General features: G+C 39.9%; 1 protein-coding gene across 5 annotated transcripts in view; it reads right to left on the reverse strand.

The window, feature by feature from the left end:
• Dtna (dystrobrevin alpha) overlaps positions 1–21920 on the reverse strand; it is a 252517-nt gene that overhangs the window by 86478 nt on the left and 144119 nt on the right. For all 5 annotated transcript variants that reach the window (XM_027400555.2, XM_035440251.1, XM_035440252.1 and 2 more), the window contains one exon: positions 5626–5839. In XM_027400555.2, coding sequence (XP_027256356.1) covers positions 5626–5839 — 214 coding nt within the window. The remainder of the gene's footprint in view (positions 1–5625; positions 5840–21920) is intronic.

Consider the following 21920-nt stretch of genomic DNA (forward strand, 5'->3'; position numbering starts at 1 on the left):
AAACCCACTATTCACAACTACTAGTAATAGTCACAGTAATAGCAGAAGAAACAAGAGATGTTGGGTGTACACCCCCCTCTGTGCTTCCTTTGCTGTCACATGTCCTTGCAGTCTCACCAGTGAACAATACATTTTGCAGGCACATAGAGGATTGACTGTGCACTTCATAGTATACACCAGAATCTTTAAAATTCAAAAGGCAGAGAATGGTTTTGGCAGAATTTCAGGGTAATTTTACATCCAAGCAACTGACGGTGCCCTGGTCCTTTTCCAAAAGTGCCCAGGGCTCAGCACTGGGCTTGACTGCTCAGTAGGCTCTGCAAGGTATGACATGTGACACAGAGCAGTGTCTGGCAGGATTCAGCATTCACTGCATAAGGCCATCATATGATGGGCAGTCTTTCATACTAGTCACAAAACAGACTATGCTATAATGTGCAACAGTTCAGATGTTTCTTTCCCATATGCTCTGCCAGTATAATTGGAAAGGTTACATGTATGAGTGTTATCCTAATATTCTGAAACACACAGACTAAGTCTGGGAGGGGAAAAACCACATAGATTTTCCCATTTAAAATATGAGACAGAAATGTAAAGTCAGATTAATTGGAATCAATTCCTAGAAGAAAAAGATCATTACTTTTCATTTATACCATCTACCATAATGCTACATCGCCTGAAATTACTTAGTCTCTGAGTGTCTCAGTGACATCCCCCCCCCCCCCGGAACATTATGATATCAGTGCTAAATCAGTACCTTTGTTGGCTTGTAGTGAATGCTGGGTGGTTCTCACCTATTACTACAACTGCCACACTGTTCTCCTCAGCTGTTACGTTTGCTTGGGAAATGCTCCCTACAGGTTCATGGGTTCGAATATTTGATTGCCAGCTGGTGGTGCTGTTTAGGTATAGAAGGCAGTGGCTGGTTGGAGGAAGGGAAGACAGGCCTTGAGGATTATGGTCAGCCTTACTGTGGAGCTCTCCCTGCCGCCTGGTGAGCACCATCTATCCACCTGTGCCGCAAACTCCTGCAGTTGCTGACAGTGCAACCCCATCCACCATGATGGATGCTGTCTCCTCAAATTGTGAGTCAAGATAAACCTGCCCTTCTCCAAGGTTGTTTCTGTCATGTGCTTTGTCACCAAATGAGAAAAGCAGCCCATATGTCATCATCGAAGAGTCTGTATTAAAAATGCAGCCTGTTGTTTGCAAACTGGGAATGCCACTTCTGGAAATATTGGTCACTGCCATACTGGTGCTTTTGAGTGGCCAGATATGTATGGGAATGAGGTTGGCTAAAAAAGGAAAAACAAAAAGCAAAAACCAGGCCACTGCCATATAACGAACTGTAAGGAAACATCTTAAGGGAAAGATAGGACTGGACTGAAAGCTCAGAATATTATGATTGAGTTGCTGTTAGTATTTTTCAGGCAAAGTAGGAAGAAAATAAGAGAATCACATTGGCCCAATAAGAAAAAAAACACACAATTGTCCATATCAATAGCCAGTAACACACGGTACATAGGGTGTGACTCAACGCTCATAGCATTTGCTAGTTTCTGGAGGGGATATGGCAATTGGACACTAAATCTACAAAAAAAAAAAAAAAAAAAAAAAAAAGGAAGAAAGGAGACGGCACGACCTGAGAGAGGCCAGCCTTTGGTTTTTGCTCAACTCATTGTCATGTTGTGTATGGTCCCAGGGGCTATTGATGAGAAGAAGAATGGGTTACAGATCCACTGGTAGCATCTTGTGGGAGATGGCCAAATAAGTGTTTAAACACGCTCCCTGAGGGAGTAGGAGAATTGTGCGCAATGAGCAGAAGGACCAGAGAATGATGATTGACTTGACCGCGCTGCACAGAGCCAATGACCCTCCACCAAGGCTGGATAGCTTCGAAACCTAAGAATTATCTTCATCTTACAACTTAACGCCATGTTATTTCTCTTTTGCTTTACTATATCCTAGTATAAAAATATAATAGCAGCAGCAAATCTCCCTTAAGCTCTTCAAAGGGGTTTCCTCAACTGGGATATGAACAAAAGGTGACTGTGATAGCTGGTTGGCATTTGACAGTGAATTCGGAAGGAGAACGTGACAGATGATGGCTCCTGACAGCAGAGAGCAGGTGACAGGCCACCTCCTGAGGGTTTGTAGAAAGAAGAAAGAAGAGGAAGCGCCTGGTTCAAGCTTTGACTCCGTCTTAATGTGTCCTCTTCCCTCCCAGCCCGTTTCTATCTTTTGACACCTCTTTTCCCATTCTTTCCAGGACTGTCCATACTTTTCTATATATACTCTAAGAAAGTAAGATGGTGGCCGTGGGACAGATCTGTTCAGGAATTTCCCAGGGAAATAGCCATTTTGAGATGGAAAGTCAAGAAGAATAGAATTTCTTTAGATTCAAGGGCTTGTCTCTTCAGTGACAGAGTGGCAAGTGTGGGACTAAGCCAATGAGTCCTGACAGCAAGATGTCCTCCATAGGTACCAGTGTCTTTTTGGCTATAGAGCTGGTTGTTGTCTGTGGGAAGTACACTGCATGTGAACTCATATCCAGATATTTGGGCCGTGGGGGAAATGCTATTCTAGGGGACCTATGGTGGTAGGAAGGTAAATGTAGTTTCCTAGGATACAGCCAATTGAAGAGGGCTTTAGTGAGAATTTCAGAGTCCAAATGGCCGAGTCTGGTGAATTTTAAGGCCCTGCCAAAAGAATGAGCACAGTTCTCTGAATGCAAATTCTCATTGAACATGCTTGTAATTGTTCTTCTGTCTTTCCTTCCCTGTTTTAAAAAAATGTGACCTCTTTAGAGTGTAGGGTCTCAAGGTACCTTTGAATTTTCTTATTTGATTTTCCAATTTAAAAATGTGTTCATTTAAAATGGGAGACAACTCCTGAGAGATGTCAGCAAGTATAGAACAGCAGCAGCACTTCTTTGTTTTACTAGCATCAGACTCATTCTATCTGTCAAAATAGAATACGTTGCTTTAAACACAGGCTCTGTAGTGGGTGGCAGGAAGTGACATCAGGTCTCCATATTGGAGCTCATTTGGGTAAGCATAAGTTTACTATTATAAGAAATAGAAATGAACACTTATTTCATTCTTTAGTTTCTCTTCTTATACTCACTTAAGATACATTTGTAGTGAGCAGAACTTCCTGATGGCTTGCATTTCTTGCTGAAATTCCAAAAACTATCAGATGGAAAAGCCTAGGCGCCAGTAAAACATCCCACATAGATGTTCTATTTCAGGGGAGTGAAAGCACGAATGCTTCCAGAATAGAGTGCCAGTTGCATATGTTTACAAATCTCCTTCAGTGGGGATTAATCAAATATCCAAGGGCTTCTGATCTATAGGAAGAGCTAGTGATAAGCACGTTTCTCTGCAGTTCTGTGAGTGACTTCTTACCAAAGGATAGCAGTCAACTTAGAATCCATCTGGCCTCGAAATAATACTGCAATAGTATCAGTAGCTATTTAGGGAACACACAGCTTTGCTTTGTAAAATAATCTAACTGGTGTTTCTAAACAAATGGGAAACTTCTAACCCTAATGGGTTGAATGCCATATATTTCATAAGACAATCCCTTCATTACTACTAATCTGGTAATCTGGTCCTGTTTCTGTATTTATTGATTAGGGAACAAATTATGTTTTAACATTGATTCTCTGTGCATTTCCAGAAATATTTTAGAACTTAGGAGGAAATGATATTTCTTTTAAAAATACTTATATCTGTGAGCCTTTTGTCTGCATTTATGTATGTGCACCATGTGTGTGCCTGGTGCCCATGGGGGGTGTTGGATGTCTTGGAACTGCAGTTATAAAGTGGGTTCTGGGAACTGAATCTGAGTTCTCTGCAAAAGTGGCAAGTTCTCTTAACCACTAAGATATCTCTCCAGTCCCATATTTATTTTAGTATTTTCTGTCAACACATTTGGTTGTGATTTAGATTCCACCCTCACACCCCCAGTTCATATACTAAAGACTTGGTTGGCAGACTGTGACACTCTTAGGAAATGATAGAACCTTTACAAGTAGAACCAAGTGAAACTTAAGTCATGGAGTGTGAGCCCTTAAAAGGAACATGGGACCTCCCGTGCCTTCTCCTTGCTTCCCAGACATCACAAGTTAACAGACATCTTCTGGTACACTGCCTTACCCATAGGCCCCAAGGCAATGGTGCCAAGTGAACATGGACCAAAGCCATGGAAACTGTGAGCCAAAATTACCTCCTCTGGAAATTACTTATCTCACGTATTTGACTCAGCAATAGGATGCTGGATAGCACACATTTAAAACAAATGGGTCCCACTCAGCCTTTAGTGACACATTTGGACTCCAGTGTGTTCTTGTTAAGCGGTCAGAATGGGAATTGTGTTACAGAAATTCCATGATCCAATTCCATTTTATCATCTGCCATGTGGAACCACAGCTCTCTTTCAGTGTCCCTTCTCAGATTCCCACAGTGGTCAGACCAGAGCAGATCATCTGGTTCTAAAATATGCACAAGGAAAAAAATCTGTCTCTTTGGAAAAAGTTGATCTTAAAAACAGTTATTTTCAACTCACAAATTTCTCACAATGTAGTCATCATGGAGACGATAATATGTGCTGATCAAACTGGGCAGGAACAGTTCTAGGTTCCAAAGTGACAGCTGGTGATTTTGGTGAGTAGGAAAATGCCAATAGCATGACTGGAACATCTCCATTGCCATAGTACATGTCCACTTGGACAGGGACTAAGCAAAGTATGATTGTGTAAAGGTCAGTGCTGCACTTTCCCTTTTTAATATTCAAAACATGGCAAAAGCTAAGCTAGGTAGAGATGTTGTGTCAACACTAGGGCCTCGGATAAAAGCCCCTTTGAAATCCCAGGCTGATCAGGTAATTCCTGAAGTTTTCACATGCCATTTGGCTGTCATGTACATCTTAGAAAGAGAAACACTAGCAGAATACCCAAGTCTTCATGGATATGTTACTGAGAACTGGCTAAGTGACAATCTCTTTGTGCTTCAGGCTCTTCATCTGTGAAATGAGATTTGTGTGGATACTCTTCAAGATGTCAGCCAGCTCTGAGGCTCTCTGGCTCTATTAGGGGAAGTTATGAGATAATGAGGCTACAGTTCAGCTGTGGTGCATGACAGGGCACACTGTTTCATTGTGTCATACATCTGACTTGTCCACGTGACACCAGTCATTGTTACTTTTCTAGGCTTAGCCAAGAACCTCTTCAGCTTCTTTCCTGTTGGCTAGGTGTTGTTATGATACTTCAGAAACCACAGTCTATGTTAAATTGCAAAGAATCACGTTAGAGATATCCTCACTCTCTGCGCCTTACCAAATCACACTGTGTGCAAGCCATCATACCACATTCTGGAGCAACCACACAAACTGTAACTCATGACATTATGGGGTAAATCAAGGTTTTCTCATAAGGTATAGCTGTCCTCTCACAACCATGTGTTTGTTTACTCTCTAATCCCTATGGCTTTTAAAGTTTTACTTATGAATGTAAAATCTGATGAAGAAAAACTATAATATCATTTGGGAAAATGACGAAGAAAGGCACAAAAGAAAATAGAACTCAAACACAGAGAGAGCAATTGACAGTCACAGGGGGCTCACGGGTCAAAGGCTGCGAGCAGGAAGTTCAGCAGGAGACTGATGGACTGCTCCACATGAATTTGGTGGGTGGTTGGCATCCGTTTGTTGAGCTGGTAAAAAATGGTAGAGAGCACAGCCTCCAGGCGGGCCACATTGAGTTCTATGTTTGGGTCCAGGTTGTTCAAAGCGTTTTCCCGCAATGCTTCGATGACGTTCCAGATGTCCACCAGGTGCACTACGATAGAACCAGAGTGAACATGTCAGCTCAAAGCACATGGGAGGCGGCGGCTGCTTTACACTATCCTGGGTTGTCTGGGTTCTAACATATGCTCAGCTGCTGTGAAGGTGCATATGAGTGACGTCTACCTCCAGGACTTGAAGACCATGCACTTAGCAACAATGACTTACTGAACACCAAGTGCATTTCTTGGTAATACTTTCTCATTGTGACAAAATCTCCAACAAAAGCAACTTTGAGAAGAAAGGGTATGGTCCACAATGGTGAAGCCATGGTAGCTGGCCACATTGCATCCACAATTAGGAAGCATGGAAAGACCAGTGTTGCTGTTCAGTTCAATCACTCCATTTTATTCAGTCCAGGACCCCATCCTATAGAATGATGCTGCCCATACAACAGCATGGCCTTCCATCTCAATTAACCAAGCCTGCAAGCTCCTTCATATGTGCGTCTACAGGTGTATATCCTAGGTGAGGCTGGACCTTGTCAAGTTAGCAATTACTGTTATCATCTTCTTTGTTAACCTACCTTTGCAACATGGCCATTATTCCAATGTTACAGGCAGGAAAATTGAGGGACAGGGGAGTTAACAGTCAATGAAAGAATAGTCACTAGCAAAATTGGTAGTCAAATTCAAGTCTATCAGACTTAAAAAAAAAACCTCCCCACTGAACACAGTGACTGCTTGAAATGAGAAAACAAGAACTCTAAGTGCCCAAAGAGATCAGAATTTTAAGTATTTAAAATGAATTATTTCCATACATATATATTTACACACACACACACACACACACACACACACACACACACACACACACACTGAAATAAGAGGTGAGTCAGGAAGTAAAGCAGAGATGGACAAGGCACATAACAGCACAAATAAGTCAGATTACTTAACCAACCTGGTCAAAAATTATGTTCTTGGTTACTTTCTCCTGAAATATTCAGGAAGTATTTTCTCTTTGAACTGAAGTATGACTACACCATCCCAGTAGCCCTCACCACTACCAGTGTTCATGTGTGCCCCTAGAATCCATTCTTCGAAATCAGACAACTCTGCTTTTCTTGCTCTCTATTACAAATTTATTGAATTCTAGATAACTAGAATTCCATTTGTTCACCTGGATTCTTCTACTTAGCATTAGTATTTAGGAGCCATCTTTATTGGGCATGTACTGACAATTCACTCCTTTTTGTTGCTGAGTAATGCTATCCTACATGGAAACATCACAGTTTGGTTCCTGACTCATCTGTTGATGGGTATTTGAGTTGATCCAGGTTGTGGATATTACAAATAAAGTCATTATGAGTAATTATGTTCAAGCCTTTGGATTGTCATGTGCTTCTATTTTATTGGTAAATACTTATAAATGAAGAGGCTAGACTGGATGGAGACAAATGTTTGTGTGTGTATGTGTGTGTGTGTGTGTGTGTGTGTGTGTGTGTGTGTGTGTGTACGCGTGCAGAATTTGATAGCCAGTATCTTTCCTGCATTATTTTGTATCTTATTATTTTTAAAAGATTAATTTGCTTTTATTTCATGGGTATGAGTGTTTTCCCTACATATATGCATGTACCACATGCATGCAAATGCCCACGAAGGCCGGAAGAGGGAGTTGAATCCCCAGGAACTGGAGATTTAGATGGCTGTGAGCTGCCATGTTTGTGTTGGAAACCCAATCCTGGTCTTCACCTCTGTGCTCTTCGCCTCTGAGTCATCTCTCCAGACCACTTTTATCTAAGTTTATTTAGCATTGCAAGGCACTCCCAGAGAAGTAGCATTTATCAATGAAGTATTTGGGGGGGTGGTGGTGGCAGTGTTGACTTTCATTCTTGAGTGTTAACATTTGTGATTCCTGTCATTATTTGTTCACTCTGTGAGCCTGCTCCTCAGAATGTGTCTGCACAATGTAAGGGCAACAGGAGTTAGACTGGACTGACTTCAGTTTTTAATTGCCATATGACATGCCCTTTCATAATTTCTCATTTATGTGACATCCAAACATGTCTTAAAAGGGCTTCTGTTTGTTTAAATTCGGCCTCTGAATTTCTCATTTATGTCTCACTCACCATACCTCAGCATCAACACCACATCTTCAAGGATGTCTTTCTGGCTTCATATCCAGTTTTTGTACCCCAGGCATGTGCCTCTTTTGAACATGGCTGTCTGCTTCTGTACTGTAAGGAAGTCTGTGTGTGCTGTGATAAATGTTCACCTCTCTAGCACCCATTACAGTCACTTAAAATCATGGGAGAATAATCACACATCTGATGACTAAGTGAGAAAATGCCAAAGTAACTCACCAATGGAGCAATGGTTTCTAAGGACATTTGAATTGAAAAAGACAACATGGTTTGAATCACCATACTTCAGTACAGTCAATTTTCAGAGTGTTGCTAATATCTTCATCCATTAAAAGAGTCAATCCCTGGGAAATACTTGGCATGCCACAGGAAATAATGACTTACTCTTATGGGCAAATAAAACATGCAGAGGTCATATTGAAGTCATTTAATGTAAAAGTGCTTAGTGTTTGTGTTTTCCCACACCCAAGGCCTCGAAACGCTGAAAAGCAAAGCAGTGATTCTAGCCAATTGTAAGGACAGATAATTACAAATGATCCAAGCAAAACTGGGTTTCTATTAGGAGTAAGGTACTGTGAGGCTCGAAGGTGTAAGGCAAAAAATGTGGTTCCTGTTTCACATGAGGCCCTACTCCTGTTAAGGACACAGTGTCACTCTGTCATACAGGTAGTAAAACTAATAGCATATAGAAAGACGCAGAGCACTAGGTAAAGAATAGAATCACAACAGCTGTGCTGGAGCCAGGAGGACAAGGTCACAATGGGGACACATTGTAGCTATAAGCAGGATCTGATGTTTGTGCCAAGTATGGACACATCAAAGCTATGAGCAGGATTTATGTTTGTGCCAAGTATGAAGACACAGGTTTGTAAGGAGAGCTATATGATGAGGTCCAGCTTGAAAATTTATTTCTGAATCCAATGGAAGAAAGATATGGCAACAGGTAGGCAAGAAGCAGGAACAGCTAAACCTGTTGCTAGAGACCAAATAAATGACACAGGGCATAGTGATGTGCAGAAATACTTATCACTGTCCCGGAACTCACTGTGTAGACCAGGCTGGCCCTAAACCCAAATATCAACCCACCTCAAGGACTGCAGGAATCGAAGGCTCTTGATACTATGCCCAGCCTAATCCAGTCCATTTTACTGTATGTGTGCCTATGACACTATGATTAGCCATTTCTTCTTAGTGTTTATCTCCTCACAATGCTTCTGTAGTTTTCTGGTTATTGCTGTTAATTTTATGTTTTAAGCTTTTTGGGGGTTTTCAAGACAGAGTTTCTGTGTAGCATTGGAGCCTTTCCTGGAACTTGCTCTGTATACCAGGCTGGCCTTGAACTAACAGAGATCCCTCCTGAGTGCTGGGATTAAAGGCGTGTGCCACAACCTCCAGGCTGCTTTTTATTTTCAATGTTTATAGGTGTTTTGCCTACATGTATGTCTATGTACCAGACATGTGCCTGGTACCCAGAAGAGGGCATTGGATCCTTCTAGACTGAAAGTATAGTCAGTTGTGAGCAGCCATGTGGGTGCTGGGAATTGAACCCAGGTCTGTTGGAAAAGCAGCCAGTGCTGTTAACTGCTCCAAACTAACTACTGAAAAAGAAGTATTGTCAGTTTTTTTCCATTGTAGGAGCACTAAGAAATGTTAAGTTGGGATTCAGTGGGAAATCATCAGGGAGTCTGTTTCAGGCCTAACTGTTGTCATCTCAATTCCAGAAAAATGAGTTAGGATATGCAATCATGACAGTGGACCACTAGATGGCACTGTGCACATTTTACTGAATACCTATCAAGCATTAAGGACTCTTGAGAGCACTTGATACTTGGCTAAATCAAGAGTAAGTTGGGCTTCCTCATCTATGCAACTAGATGTGCTTTATGTTGCTATTCTTGGCAAGGCAGCATTCTGAATAACAGCCCCCCACATTAACCATATCAAGAATGAAAAAATAAAAACATGTTCTTATACTTCATATAATAATGTTATTAGTATTGATTTCAGGGATGAGTTTTCAATACCAAAGAGTTTGAACTTATAAATCAATGTACACAGACAAAGGTCCACTGGTTTTCTATACACCCAGCGACTACAGGTAGAAACTTTGGGTTGGGGATGAAAGAAATAGAGGAAATGATTGCTATGTTTGTATGCTGTTTGCTGATGTCACATACACTTTTTTCTTTAAAACAGAACACAGAGTGTGAGTCTATTAGGCCAACTTAAATCCAGGTATCTGTTGGGAAATTACCAAGGATAGACACAAGGAAGGAAGGGAGGGAGGGAGGAAGGAGGGAAGAATGCAGTAGTTATCAGGGATAAATAACTAAGCATCCTCTGATGTATTCTGAGAGATTTTGGCTTTGCTGCATCAAGTGGGGTACTGGCCAGCAATAGTAACATTGCTAAGGAACTATTTGATGACCTTATAATTTATTATAATGTGTGTAAGCCCAATTACGTCCAACTGGAGATGCCTAATGTCATAAACACCAGAGGGAGAAATGATAAGAATATAAACAACTTGGGGAGTAGTGTATGTCATGATGTAGTTCCAGCCTTTACTCAGAGAAACAAAAGCTATTTCATAACAACATCTCCAGGCAAATATATTCACATCAAAGAATACAAAGCACTGCCTGAAGTCTGTCTTTTTTGGTCCTTTGGTGTGAAGAGAGTCTGGTATGTCCTAAAACAGGAGAACTGTTGTAAGAATTTGATTGGTATCAACTCATGGGGTTTAGGAATTATTTATATAATTATGTGCATATTATTTTAGAGAGCTCTGAAGTTAAACATCTATAAGCAGGACATCACTGCATTAATTTTTTTTAATTTGGAAAAAAGGAAATTGGAGGTAGACTGAGAATGTATATATAATTTGTCAATGTATACATTCTACAAGCATATGGTGTGTGTACACACCAATAAACATGCCCCTCCAACACTTATCCATGCCTCCAAAAGCTGCACAGAGAAACCCTGTCTTGAAAAACAAAACAAAACCAGACAAACAGAAAAGATCTCTCTCTCTCTCTCTCTCTCTCTCTCTCTCTCTCTCTCTCTCTCTCTGTGTCTCTCTCTCTCTGTCTCTCTCTCTCTGTCTCTCTCTGTCTCTGTGTCTCTGTCTCTCTCTCTCTCTCTCTCTCTCTCTCACACACACACACACACACACACACACACACACACACACACTGTAGGAAATGTCTTTTCCCCATGAAAATTCTCAAATGAAATATTTCATTCAGTATTCTAAGGGACAAGGAGTTTTACAGGCCTCATAGAAGTGGGGTGTGAGGCGGCCTCAAGAGTTGAGTCCCTAGTCATGTGGGTGTGTCAGGAACCAATGAAGCCCCTCCCCCTTCAGCTCAGGCCACTACCAGAGTGTCTTTCTTAGCTATCCTGTCAGAGGCTCAAAACTTCCTTATTAGGCCTTGTTCTGTAATGATGTTCTGTTTTATAGAACCATAATGTGCAAAATAGATTTCTTAAATATGGTAAGAAAAGGAGAGAGGGAAGGAAGGAAGGATGGAGACACACACACACACACACACACACACACACACACACACAGAGAGAGAGAGAAGGCAAACATATACTGAAGATATAATAATGATGTGTTTTCTCTTTTTTGTTTTAAAATATATAATTGTACACAATGTATATGATTACCTCATACACAACTGTGCTGGATATGGTTTTATATCAATAAGCTAAACTCATCTGTGCAGAGAAAGCCTCAATTGAGAAAATGACTCCATAAGATTGGGCTAGGCAAGTCTGTAGGACATTTTATTAATAAGTGATTAATGTGGAGAGGTCCACTGTAGAGGGGCCACCTCTGGGGTTGTGGTCCTGGGTTCAATAAGAAAGCAGGCTCAGCAAGCCAGGAATCAAAATTCCTCTATGGCCTCAGCTTCTGCCTCCAGGTTCCTGCTCTAACTTCCTTGATGATGAACTGTGTTGTGGAAGTGTGAACAAAATAAACTCTTTTCTCCTTATCTTGATTTTGCTTTTGGTGTTTCATCACAGCAATAGGAAACCAAACTAATACAAAAACACAGTGATTTGATGTTTGTTGTAATCAAAACTCTATGCAGAAGTCTATTTTCTCCTATAGGAAAAGTGGGTGTAGGTAGCAGACTGCACCTTCATTTTATAAGAGAAACAAAGATATATACCTCTGTCAGCTCTGAGGAGCAATAAAAATTTTCATAGGAAAATGGTGAACTATAAAGCACTATATATATTTTAGGCAGCGCTCTCATTTTTGAGAGAAAACAGAGAAGCACTAAAATTTACTATCATTCTCAGGTAGAATTACAAAACTCTGGTTTCCCTCAAATTCTTGCAATTCTTTCTTCATGTGTAAGTTTTCTTCTATGACTTCATTTTGGTTTTGCTTTCAACGGGTAAAAAATGTGTCGTATGAGACTTGTCGCCATGATTACTAGGTAAGTTCAACTTGAGGTCACATACTTATCCGGGGACAGTAAGAGGGAGCAGTAGGCAAAGGCACTTGCTGCTACGATAGATTAACTGAGTTCAATTCCGGAACCCACATGGTGTAAGGAGAGAAACAACTCCATGAAGTTGTCCTCTAACTTCCATAAGTATGTGGAAGGATGTGCAATGCCCCCAATAAATAAACAAACACATATTTCAAAACATTTCTCTTGAGATTTACGGGTTCAACTCATTCATGAGAAGACAGGATATTGTAATGCGTTATTACTAACCATATATCTATTGCACATTGTGGCTGTAGCATATGGAGAAAGGTTGCCATATGCTTATATTTACAGAGTTAGAAAAGGAAATGAGATTCCATAATAATTTGAAAGAAATAAAATCCAATGGTTAATTCTTTAGGGATCTGGAATGCGCCATGGTTGGTGTTATCTGTGATTGACATGAAATCATAACCACAGAGGTGGTAACTCCCATGGGGAGGATGACAGTCAGACTCACCTGAAGGTTGGCACAAAACCCTGAGTTATAATAAGTCCACAAGTCCATATGCATAATGAAAGAAATGGGACTGCTTATACAGGCTTGCTCTACATACAGGCTGCCATCATTGAGTGGAAACTTGGGACTACCTGGAGGAGGAGGAGGAGGAGGAGGAGGAGGAGGAGGAGGAGGTAAACCTCACAGTGACTCCTAAAGCGCAGTGGGAAAGCACAGCTGGAGAGGTCATGTCCCAGGATCACCCAGAGATGAAAAACACACAACATGGAGGGAAGAGGATGGCTCAGATTCTGTCCTGACATGACGCAGCTAGAGACTTCTGATCTGGCACTGAAAGCAAGGCCTGTAACTGAGAAATCTCTTACATTCCTTATTATAATAAACGGACGATTCTTTTTAAAAATGGATGCATATTTATTTGTACTTTTTATTAAGAATTTGCATTTTATACATATTAACACCTTTTTCTTTTCTAACGGTCATGTCAAATAACTTCCACAGTTGCAGCCAAAGAACTGGTGGTGTAAACCAGAGCTGTTCTTCAGAGCAGTGGATAGGGTTCAAACTATGGTAAATCTTTGCACGGCCTTGGTGTGGTAAGGGCATTATTACATTCAAACATCACTCCAGGTGATTGTGATGGACAACACAGTTCCAGAATGAAGGGGATGGGGCATGACTTAAGGAAGGAGTTAGAAATGAGAGAACCTGACTTAATGCTCACTTGATCCAGAGGAACTTATTTTTAAAATGTCCGTAAAGTCTTGGAAGCATTGTGGTCAAGAAAGGCATGTGTGAATTAGCCAGTTATTGAGATTTTTTTCCAAATCTTTTATTTCTATGTCTTACTAAGACTCCTTCACAAAATAATGTTCACAAACCCAGTGGGAGGGAAGAACTGGTTAAGTGGGATGCCTTGGCAGAGTCCACAGAGGTATTTTCTGTGATCACACTGCAGATACTGGGCACCACTCACATTGACAAGCATTTAGTTTGTAAAGAAAATGTTTAGATTTGCTTTTGATTAGTGGTCTCGAGGTAAGCCCTTATAAGACGTGAAAACAAATAACTCCTAAGAAGCATACCAGTTTTATTCTACCCCTTCTGTGTTCTAAGAAAACAATTTTATCACCAAGATAGTTTTTTTTTTTCTTAGAGTCCTCTGAGAGAAACATCACATCTCACAGAGATAATGCCTCAGCTTCATTTTAATTTCCTGGATAAGGAGTTATAATAAAGCGTCACGAAAAAGGCCTGCCATGCATTTTCATGTAAAATCAAATTGAGCATCCTGCCAATCCTCAAAGTCCTTGCCAGAACATATACTGCCTATCAGGAAAAAAAATAGTCAGTGCTTCTTAAATTATGTTTATAGACTGACATCATTATTAAAATGAGATAATAATTATTGGCTCAGTAACCGTCACACTATAAATTTAACTAAATTCAATCCATCAAGCACTTCTTATGCCTATCATTTTAAAGTATTGTACCAAGAATTGTAAAAGTAAGAGAATGTAAATGGAAAAAGAACAGTATCTAACTTCTCCCAGTTTTAGCTTGTACAGAATATGTTTAATAATTTTAGAAGCAAGAAAGCCTAACACATCTCTCCTGTGGCTGGTCACTTTGTATAGGGCTTTTGGATAATTATGTATATTTTTCTTTTATGTGGCTTTAACATTCTGTATATTGTAATATCCCAGGTTGGGTTTTTACTGCCTTTTTGGAAGCAAGCCTCCCATTCACATCTAATTTCTTTCCCTTTCTATTCATCCCAAGAAACAGTGTGCAGCTCAGTTATGGCCAGGCCATTCTCCATTGTCCACTGAACAATACCCAAGAGACTTACATTGAGAACATGTGCTTGAACTCTGGCTTACTGATTGTTGGTCTTGCCTCTCAGTACTCTTCAGCTTCTTCAAAGTATCCTATATTTCAGGTACACTGGACTTCTGACAATTCCAGAATATGCCCGATATTTTTATATATGCCTTCACTGAGTCTGTTCCTTCCATAAAATGTAGCCTTTGATCCATTAACCTTCAAGGTAGTTCACACGTGCCATACCCCTGGGAAGCCCATTCTGATATCTTCAGACAACTATGTATTCTTTTTTTGTAGTTCCCAGAAACTTTCACACATCTGTTAGACCATTTATAGAATTCTGAATTTTCCAGTTTTCCAGACATTAGTACACAGATTTTTGTTGTCTCTTCAAATTGGTTTATGATTGGAGTTTGGAGTAGGGGGATTTATGAGCCACATGTTCTCTGTGTGTGTGGTTACATATATTGTGGGAAGGGGACATCTTATGGATTGCATCAGATCTCAAGAAGATACCTGGGAAGAAAGTTTATGGACCAGAGAACCAAATGATAACCACCTTGATGGCACTATGTCTTGTTTATGTTCATAATCTTTATAATACCTTGTTCAAACAAGATGCTCAATAACGCATAGTGAATTGAGTAGATTAGAGCACCTACAGCAAATCAAGTACCATATAAAATTCCTTGAAGCTTTTTATGTACCTTGGTAGTCTACCAAACCTTGTGTCTTTTGTTGAAATTGGTTTTATATTTACTTTCTATTCCCTATGCACTATGGCATGAGATGGCCAGAATCCTAGATGCTAGAAGTCATATACAGAAAGAAAGTGTAGCCACAGCTCTGGCACCCGTGAGGAATTGTCTTCTGCTTTTCCTTTATAGCCTTTAATCTTTTTGACTCTGTTAGAAGTGCCCATGGTCATCATGAACACTAGATACAGGACAGGGCACACTGGAAATCACAAGTGAATAGAATCTAGAAATTGAAGTCTTAGTTTTTCTGCTCTGAAATTATATCCTTTAAATATATCATTGTCTGTGCAGTGAGAGTCAATAATAAAACAAGCAGTATTCCCGTTATTTACTCAGAAATTAGCTATGGTCTAGCTTCCAAGTGCATATGGCATTGCTTGGGTAATGACACTAGCACTGGAATGAAGAGGCCTCTAGTTGGTTAATAAGCAGTATAAGGATTTATAGTTATCTTGGTGAGGTCATAGATATAGCCACATACTATAAAGACTATAAAAGGTATCTTTTATTTATTATTTACTACTACTACTACTATTACTACTATTATTGGTTTTTCAAGACAGGGTTTCTCTGTGGCTTTGGAGGCTGTCTTGGAACTAGCTCTTGTAGACCAGGCTGGTCTTGAACTCACAGACCAGCCTGGCCTCTGCCTCCCGAGTGCTGGGATTAAAGGCATGCACCACCAACACCCAGCTAAAAGGTATCTTTTATTAGAAAAGAAATCTTCAAAAACCATGAGATTAAGGATTTGGCTTAAGAGTTCTTGTCTTCCAGGTGCAAGGCCTGGGTTTGAAAGAAGTATGGAATAAGTTCTAGTGACACACAGCTGAGTAGGATGACTATAGTTAGCTGAAGTACTGTCGAGTTAAAAACTGCTAAAGGAGTACAATTTAAATGTTCTCATCAGAAATACATCTTATGTCTGTGTGATAGTTAATTTGACTGGATTAAGAAACATCTAGAGTATTAATAAGATGCACTTGTGAGTGTATCTTTGAGGAATTTCCAGAGAGGATCAACTAAGGAAGGAAGACCCACCCAGTATGTGAGCAGAATAAATGAAAATACAGAACAAGAAGGGCAACTGAGCACATAGTTTACCCGTCTCGACCTTCTGGTCTGCTGAGATGTGGGCAGGCAGTATCTTATGCTTCTACTGCCATGGAGCTGTCCGATGCAATGGAATAATCCTATTGTACAGTACAAAGACTTGCCACTCGAATTGATTTAATGAAATGCTGATTGGTCAGTAACCAGGCAGGAAGTATAGGCAGGATGACCAAACTAAGGATGATGGGAAGGAGAAGGGCAGAGTCAGGAGTCGCCAGCCAGATGCAGAGGGAGCAGGAGACGAATGTGCTGTGTTCATAAAGATATTAAGCCATGCAGCAAAGTATAGATAGAAATAAGGGTTAATTTAAGGGTAAGAGTTAGCTAGTATCAAGTCTGAGCTATCACCGAGCATTTATAAGTAATATTAAGCTTCTGTGTTGGTTATTTGGTAACTGGCAGGCAGGAGAGAAACGTCCGCCTATGGCCCACCACTGTATGCTCTCCACTATGATATGACTGTATGCTCTCAAATCATGAGCCAAAAATGAACCTTCTCCTCAAGTTATTTATTTATTTATTTATTTATTTATTTTGATTTTTCGAGACAGGGTTTCTCTGTGGCTTTGGAGGCTGTCCTGGAACTAGCTCTTGTAGACTAGGCTGGTCTCGAACTCACAGAGATCCACCTGCCTCTGCCTCCGGAGTGTTGGGATTAAAGGTGTGCGCCATCAATGTCCAGCTTCCTCAAGTTATTTTTATGTCCCATACTTGGTCACAACAATAAGGAGCTAATATAGTGTATGAAGGAATTTATGTGTTAATTAATCTTTGATAATCCCACAAAGCAAACATGTAGTATAATGTTACACTGTGCTCTACAAATGCATATTATTTGTCAATTCACAATAAAATAAAAAGCATTAGCAATGGGAAATAGTGATGAGCTGTGAAAGTCAAACAAGTACTAGGTGGTGTTTCAGACCTAGCTGTTGAACTTTTCAAAGTTCTCTTCCTGGAGACATTGACAATTGAGGGCTCTGGAGCAATGGCTTTGCATTTAAGAGTCTCTACTGCTCTTTCAGAGAACCTGAGTTCAACTCCTAGCCCTTATTTCAGGCAGTTCACACTGTAGCTCCACCTCTAAGGTGAGCTGATGCCTCTGGCCTTCTCAGGCATTGCATTCATGTGCACCTACCCACATACAGACATGCAAACATACGCATAAGCAAAGAAATCAAACCTACCATTTCATTCAGGACTGATAGGACTGATATCAGTTTATGCAGTGAAGTTTTTAGAAAGTAGATTGAGGTTCATAAAATCCAGATCTGTACTAAGTAGAACAGACCATTAGGTTATTTCCCTTGAATAACCATGGGGTTATTGTCTTCCTACATTTTGACACTAGGGAAGGTAACTATTGAAGCTATCCTAAAGTACCAGGCTCATCTCACATTGCAGTTTTCAGTCACACTGTCCAGTTGTGAAAGCAGATTATTATTTCAACAACTAGCAGTGTGAATGTCAGTCATATTAAGTGTTCTTGAAGATGCAAGAATGTTGTTTTTGGAAAGGGAGACCTTCAGGGGGAAGGAAACTAATAACTTTCTTTGGACACTGCACGTTTTCAGCTTGCTAGCTCTGTTGAGCATTTTGAAGCTTTTCAAGTAAATTGTGCTGAGTAGAGATTTGGGAAAGGCCTGAAAATATAACTGGAAAAACATATACAAATTAATAAGTAAATTAAAAGCCAAAGAGAATGCTGGGTAAGTTACCAAGCAGCTATCTCTTAAATGCTAGCAATGTGCCATCCATACCAGGTTCTTATGATCACCTGCAAGTTCCTTAAGGTGAATCTTTGAATATGAATCACACTCATGTCCTTCAGGGTACCAAGGGAAATGTCCTATACAGAAATGTCACTCAATGGACATGTTACAAACCTACCTGTTGGTGAGTATGGATTCAGTGTTTGCTCCGTGTTGCATACCACAGGGGACACAAGCAATGAGACGAAGTCCGTTCTTACCTGTTTGGTATAGATTACTTACTTCTATCTAAAATAATTCTCTTTCCTAGACTTTGTAATGGGAGGTTTTATTTTTTTCTGTTTTATTATTGCTCTATGCACAGAACATCATGCTTAGGCATGGTAGTCTGATAGACATGTTTCCTGAATGAATTTAGTAACAGCCTAAGGGACATTTTCCTAGTACATACAATACTAAACAGGTACTTGACTTTTGGGTGCCTTACTTTACATACTACAGTGGAACATGTTTGGTGTCCACAACTTGGGACAAAATGTCTTAGACAACATTTCTATGGCATTTAAAAATTAATGGGAGCTGGTAAAATGACACAGCAGGTAACAGTCACTTGCCATTAAGACAGACAGCCAGAGTTTAGACTCCAGGACCCATAAGGTGGAAGGAGAGAACCGATTCCCATTAGTAGTCCTTTGACTTCCACATGTGTGCTGTGGAATGCATGTGTGAGCATGCATGCACTCTCATGCATGCACCTGAATACACACACACAGACACAAATAAAAAAAAAGCCACGTGAATGAAGGAGCTAGAGAGATAGATCAGTGGTTAAAAGCACTTGCTGTTCTTGTACAGGATCCAGGTTCAGTTCTCCAGCAACCACATGGTGCCTCACAATTCCCTGTAACTCCTGTTTCTGGTGATCTGATGCCCTCTTCTGGCCTCTGCAGACATCAGGCACACACATGGTGTATACATACACATGCAGACAAACACTTATGCATATAAAATAAAAATAATAAATCTTTAAAAATTTAATTAAATTATTGTTAAATTGATGGCCATTACATTTTCTTTGGCATGTGCAAAAGTTCTGGGCATGGGTGGTTATGTTTGAGCAACTTTGTGAATGTATTTAATGGAAGTCATATACACTGAAGATGGCATAAGTGATAACCTTTATGTTACATATTTTAAAACAATTTTAAGAAAGCCATGGGATGTATTTAAGTCTATGTTAAAGTAAGTATGAGGTGGAGATAATTAATATCATACTTCACTGAACCTTCACCAACAAAAAAATGCAATAGTATACTCAAAGACATTAGCTATTAATTTTAAGGTAATAAAGTAGCTTATTTTATAGGTATTTACACTTTTGTGGTTTACTGTATCCATATTTTCTATAGTAATGTGTACATCAATTTGGAATACACTTAAGATTCAATCATATTCTAACATTTCTCTAATCATGGAAAAGGAACTGCTATAGAACTTTCACCCCATAAAACTCGGAAATACACAGGGCTTTCTCTGTAAGGGTTTTGTGTCGAACTCCTTCCTTCATGGCTTCACATAACTACTGCTGCTTTCTTACAAACAAATAGATAGATGAAAGTCACATGTTTGGAAACCCTTGTCACAAGGAAATTCAAATTGATTGCTTATGATGTTTTAAGAAGAAAAAAATTGAGGTTCCAAGCACTGAGCTAAGCTTAGAACAAATATTTTTATTCAGATTTTATTTCTATGTTTTAATTATGTATATATGTATGTGTCTATATGTGGATTTGTGCATGCAAGTGCTGTGATATTGGAAATCCGAAAAGGGTGTTGGGTCACCTGGAGCTGGAGTTAGAGGAGGTTATGAACCATTCAGTGTGGGTGCTGGGGTCAGATTCTGGGTTCTCTGAAAGCAAAGTACACACTCATAACCACCTGAGCCATCTCTTAGCTCCAACAAATCCTTTTCACTTTTGAAACACAGTATTAATGACTAATGAGCAGGGTATCTGTGATATTTTATTCACTTAAATTAATAGGTATGAAACCATGCATGTTATTGCCAGCATTTACTTGATGGTAGGATCCCTTCCCATGACTCAAAAGGTTCATCTATCTGAATAAGTATCTGTAAATACATATGTGCCAGGAGCTGCTGATTCATTGATATATGAAACACATACTAATCTCTGTCCTTGAGAAGCTCACATCTGAGCTGGGGAGACATAAACAACAACAAAGTAAATTATAGACCACAGAGTATATTAGAATGTGATAAGTATTTTAGGGAGAAAAGAAAAAAGTACCAGGGGGATAAGTTTAATTTTCATTTAAATGCCCTGCAGAAAATTTGTTCCAAATATTTATTCTTTCTGTTATCAGAGTTCAGTGTCTTATGGCCTTTCTTGCTAGCCTACCAACAGTTAGGAATTAAGCATGCTTTCCCCTTTATCTTCAAGACAGCAGTGGCATGTCCAACCTTTGAAATCTTTGGCTTTCCTGGGGCATTATTACTCAGGGGATCAGAGATAATGGGGGCCATTTCAGGCTGCAATCCAGGTAATCTTAAAACTCAAAGCAACTGCACTTACATCCACATTTAAATTGTCTGGATGTTACATAGCTTTACTTTGCCTGAAGAAACTCTGCTTTTAAATGGCTTACATAGTCAGGTCAGTACTAGCCAGATCATCCCTCTACTTTAAGGTCAATTGTACAATAACATAATGTAGAAGCAGTAGTAAATTCTCTCCCACTTACAGTCCTGGAGATCCCGTCTGGCGTTATCCAGTGGATGGGAAAGTTTGAGGGTCATTTTACACTGTGAAGTACTTTTGATCAGATGTGTAGAGTCAGCTCAGAAAGGTGATGAGAACTTAGGTGTGTAGATCCACAGCTGGTCAGATGTTATGATATTTACATTTTGAGGTGGGAGAAGAATTTAAAGATGATTCCCAAATTCATGACCAGGGGAAATGACCTCCCACTGCTCTATCACCAACTTCTAAGTCTTTTGTTTTTCTCTATTTTTACACGTGACCATATAGATTGGAAGGGAGAATCCACTCACTGAAATTTTGTGAAAGGGAAATATGCAAACGGGAGGATTTCTGAATTTTCTACTTTTCACCCACACTTTTTGCTGGTGTCAAGCTTGCTGAGCAGTAAATGTTTAGTCCCTATTTGTTGAATGCATATTTAATTGTTCCTTAACAACAATATGCATTAAGGAAACCTCAGTGGAGAACACACAGGGCGACACTGGGATTAAATTTCCATTAGAACAACTGGTAGCTTCATGGGAGAGACCGCTTGCATCCCGGACCTGAGAATCTCTGCTTTCTTTTGTGTGCTTTTGGGTTCTACGCATGTTCTTTGTGGGAGGAGACTTCCCAGGCATCCCTTCACCATTCTGTTGACTGATTTAGGGTTTGTGGCAGAAATTTCCAGAAAGGAAACTACGAAATCTCAAGGGGAAGGGCATTAAATCTTGCCCTGGCACTTGTTAAATACAGTTGGGGAAGTTTAATACACTAGGAATGCATCATCTTCCCTCAACTACAAGTACATTAAAGATGACATGCCTCACTGCACGGTATCCAGGCACCG

Source organism: Cricetulus griseus, chromosome 2 (genome assembly GCF_003668045.3).
Source record: "Cricetulus griseus strain 17A/GY chromosome 2, alternate assembly CriGri-PICRH-1.0, whole genome shotgun sequence".
NCBI classification, from domain to species: domain Eukaryota; kingdom Metazoa; phylum Chordata; class Mammalia; order Rodentia; family Cricetidae; genus Cricetulus; species Cricetulus griseus.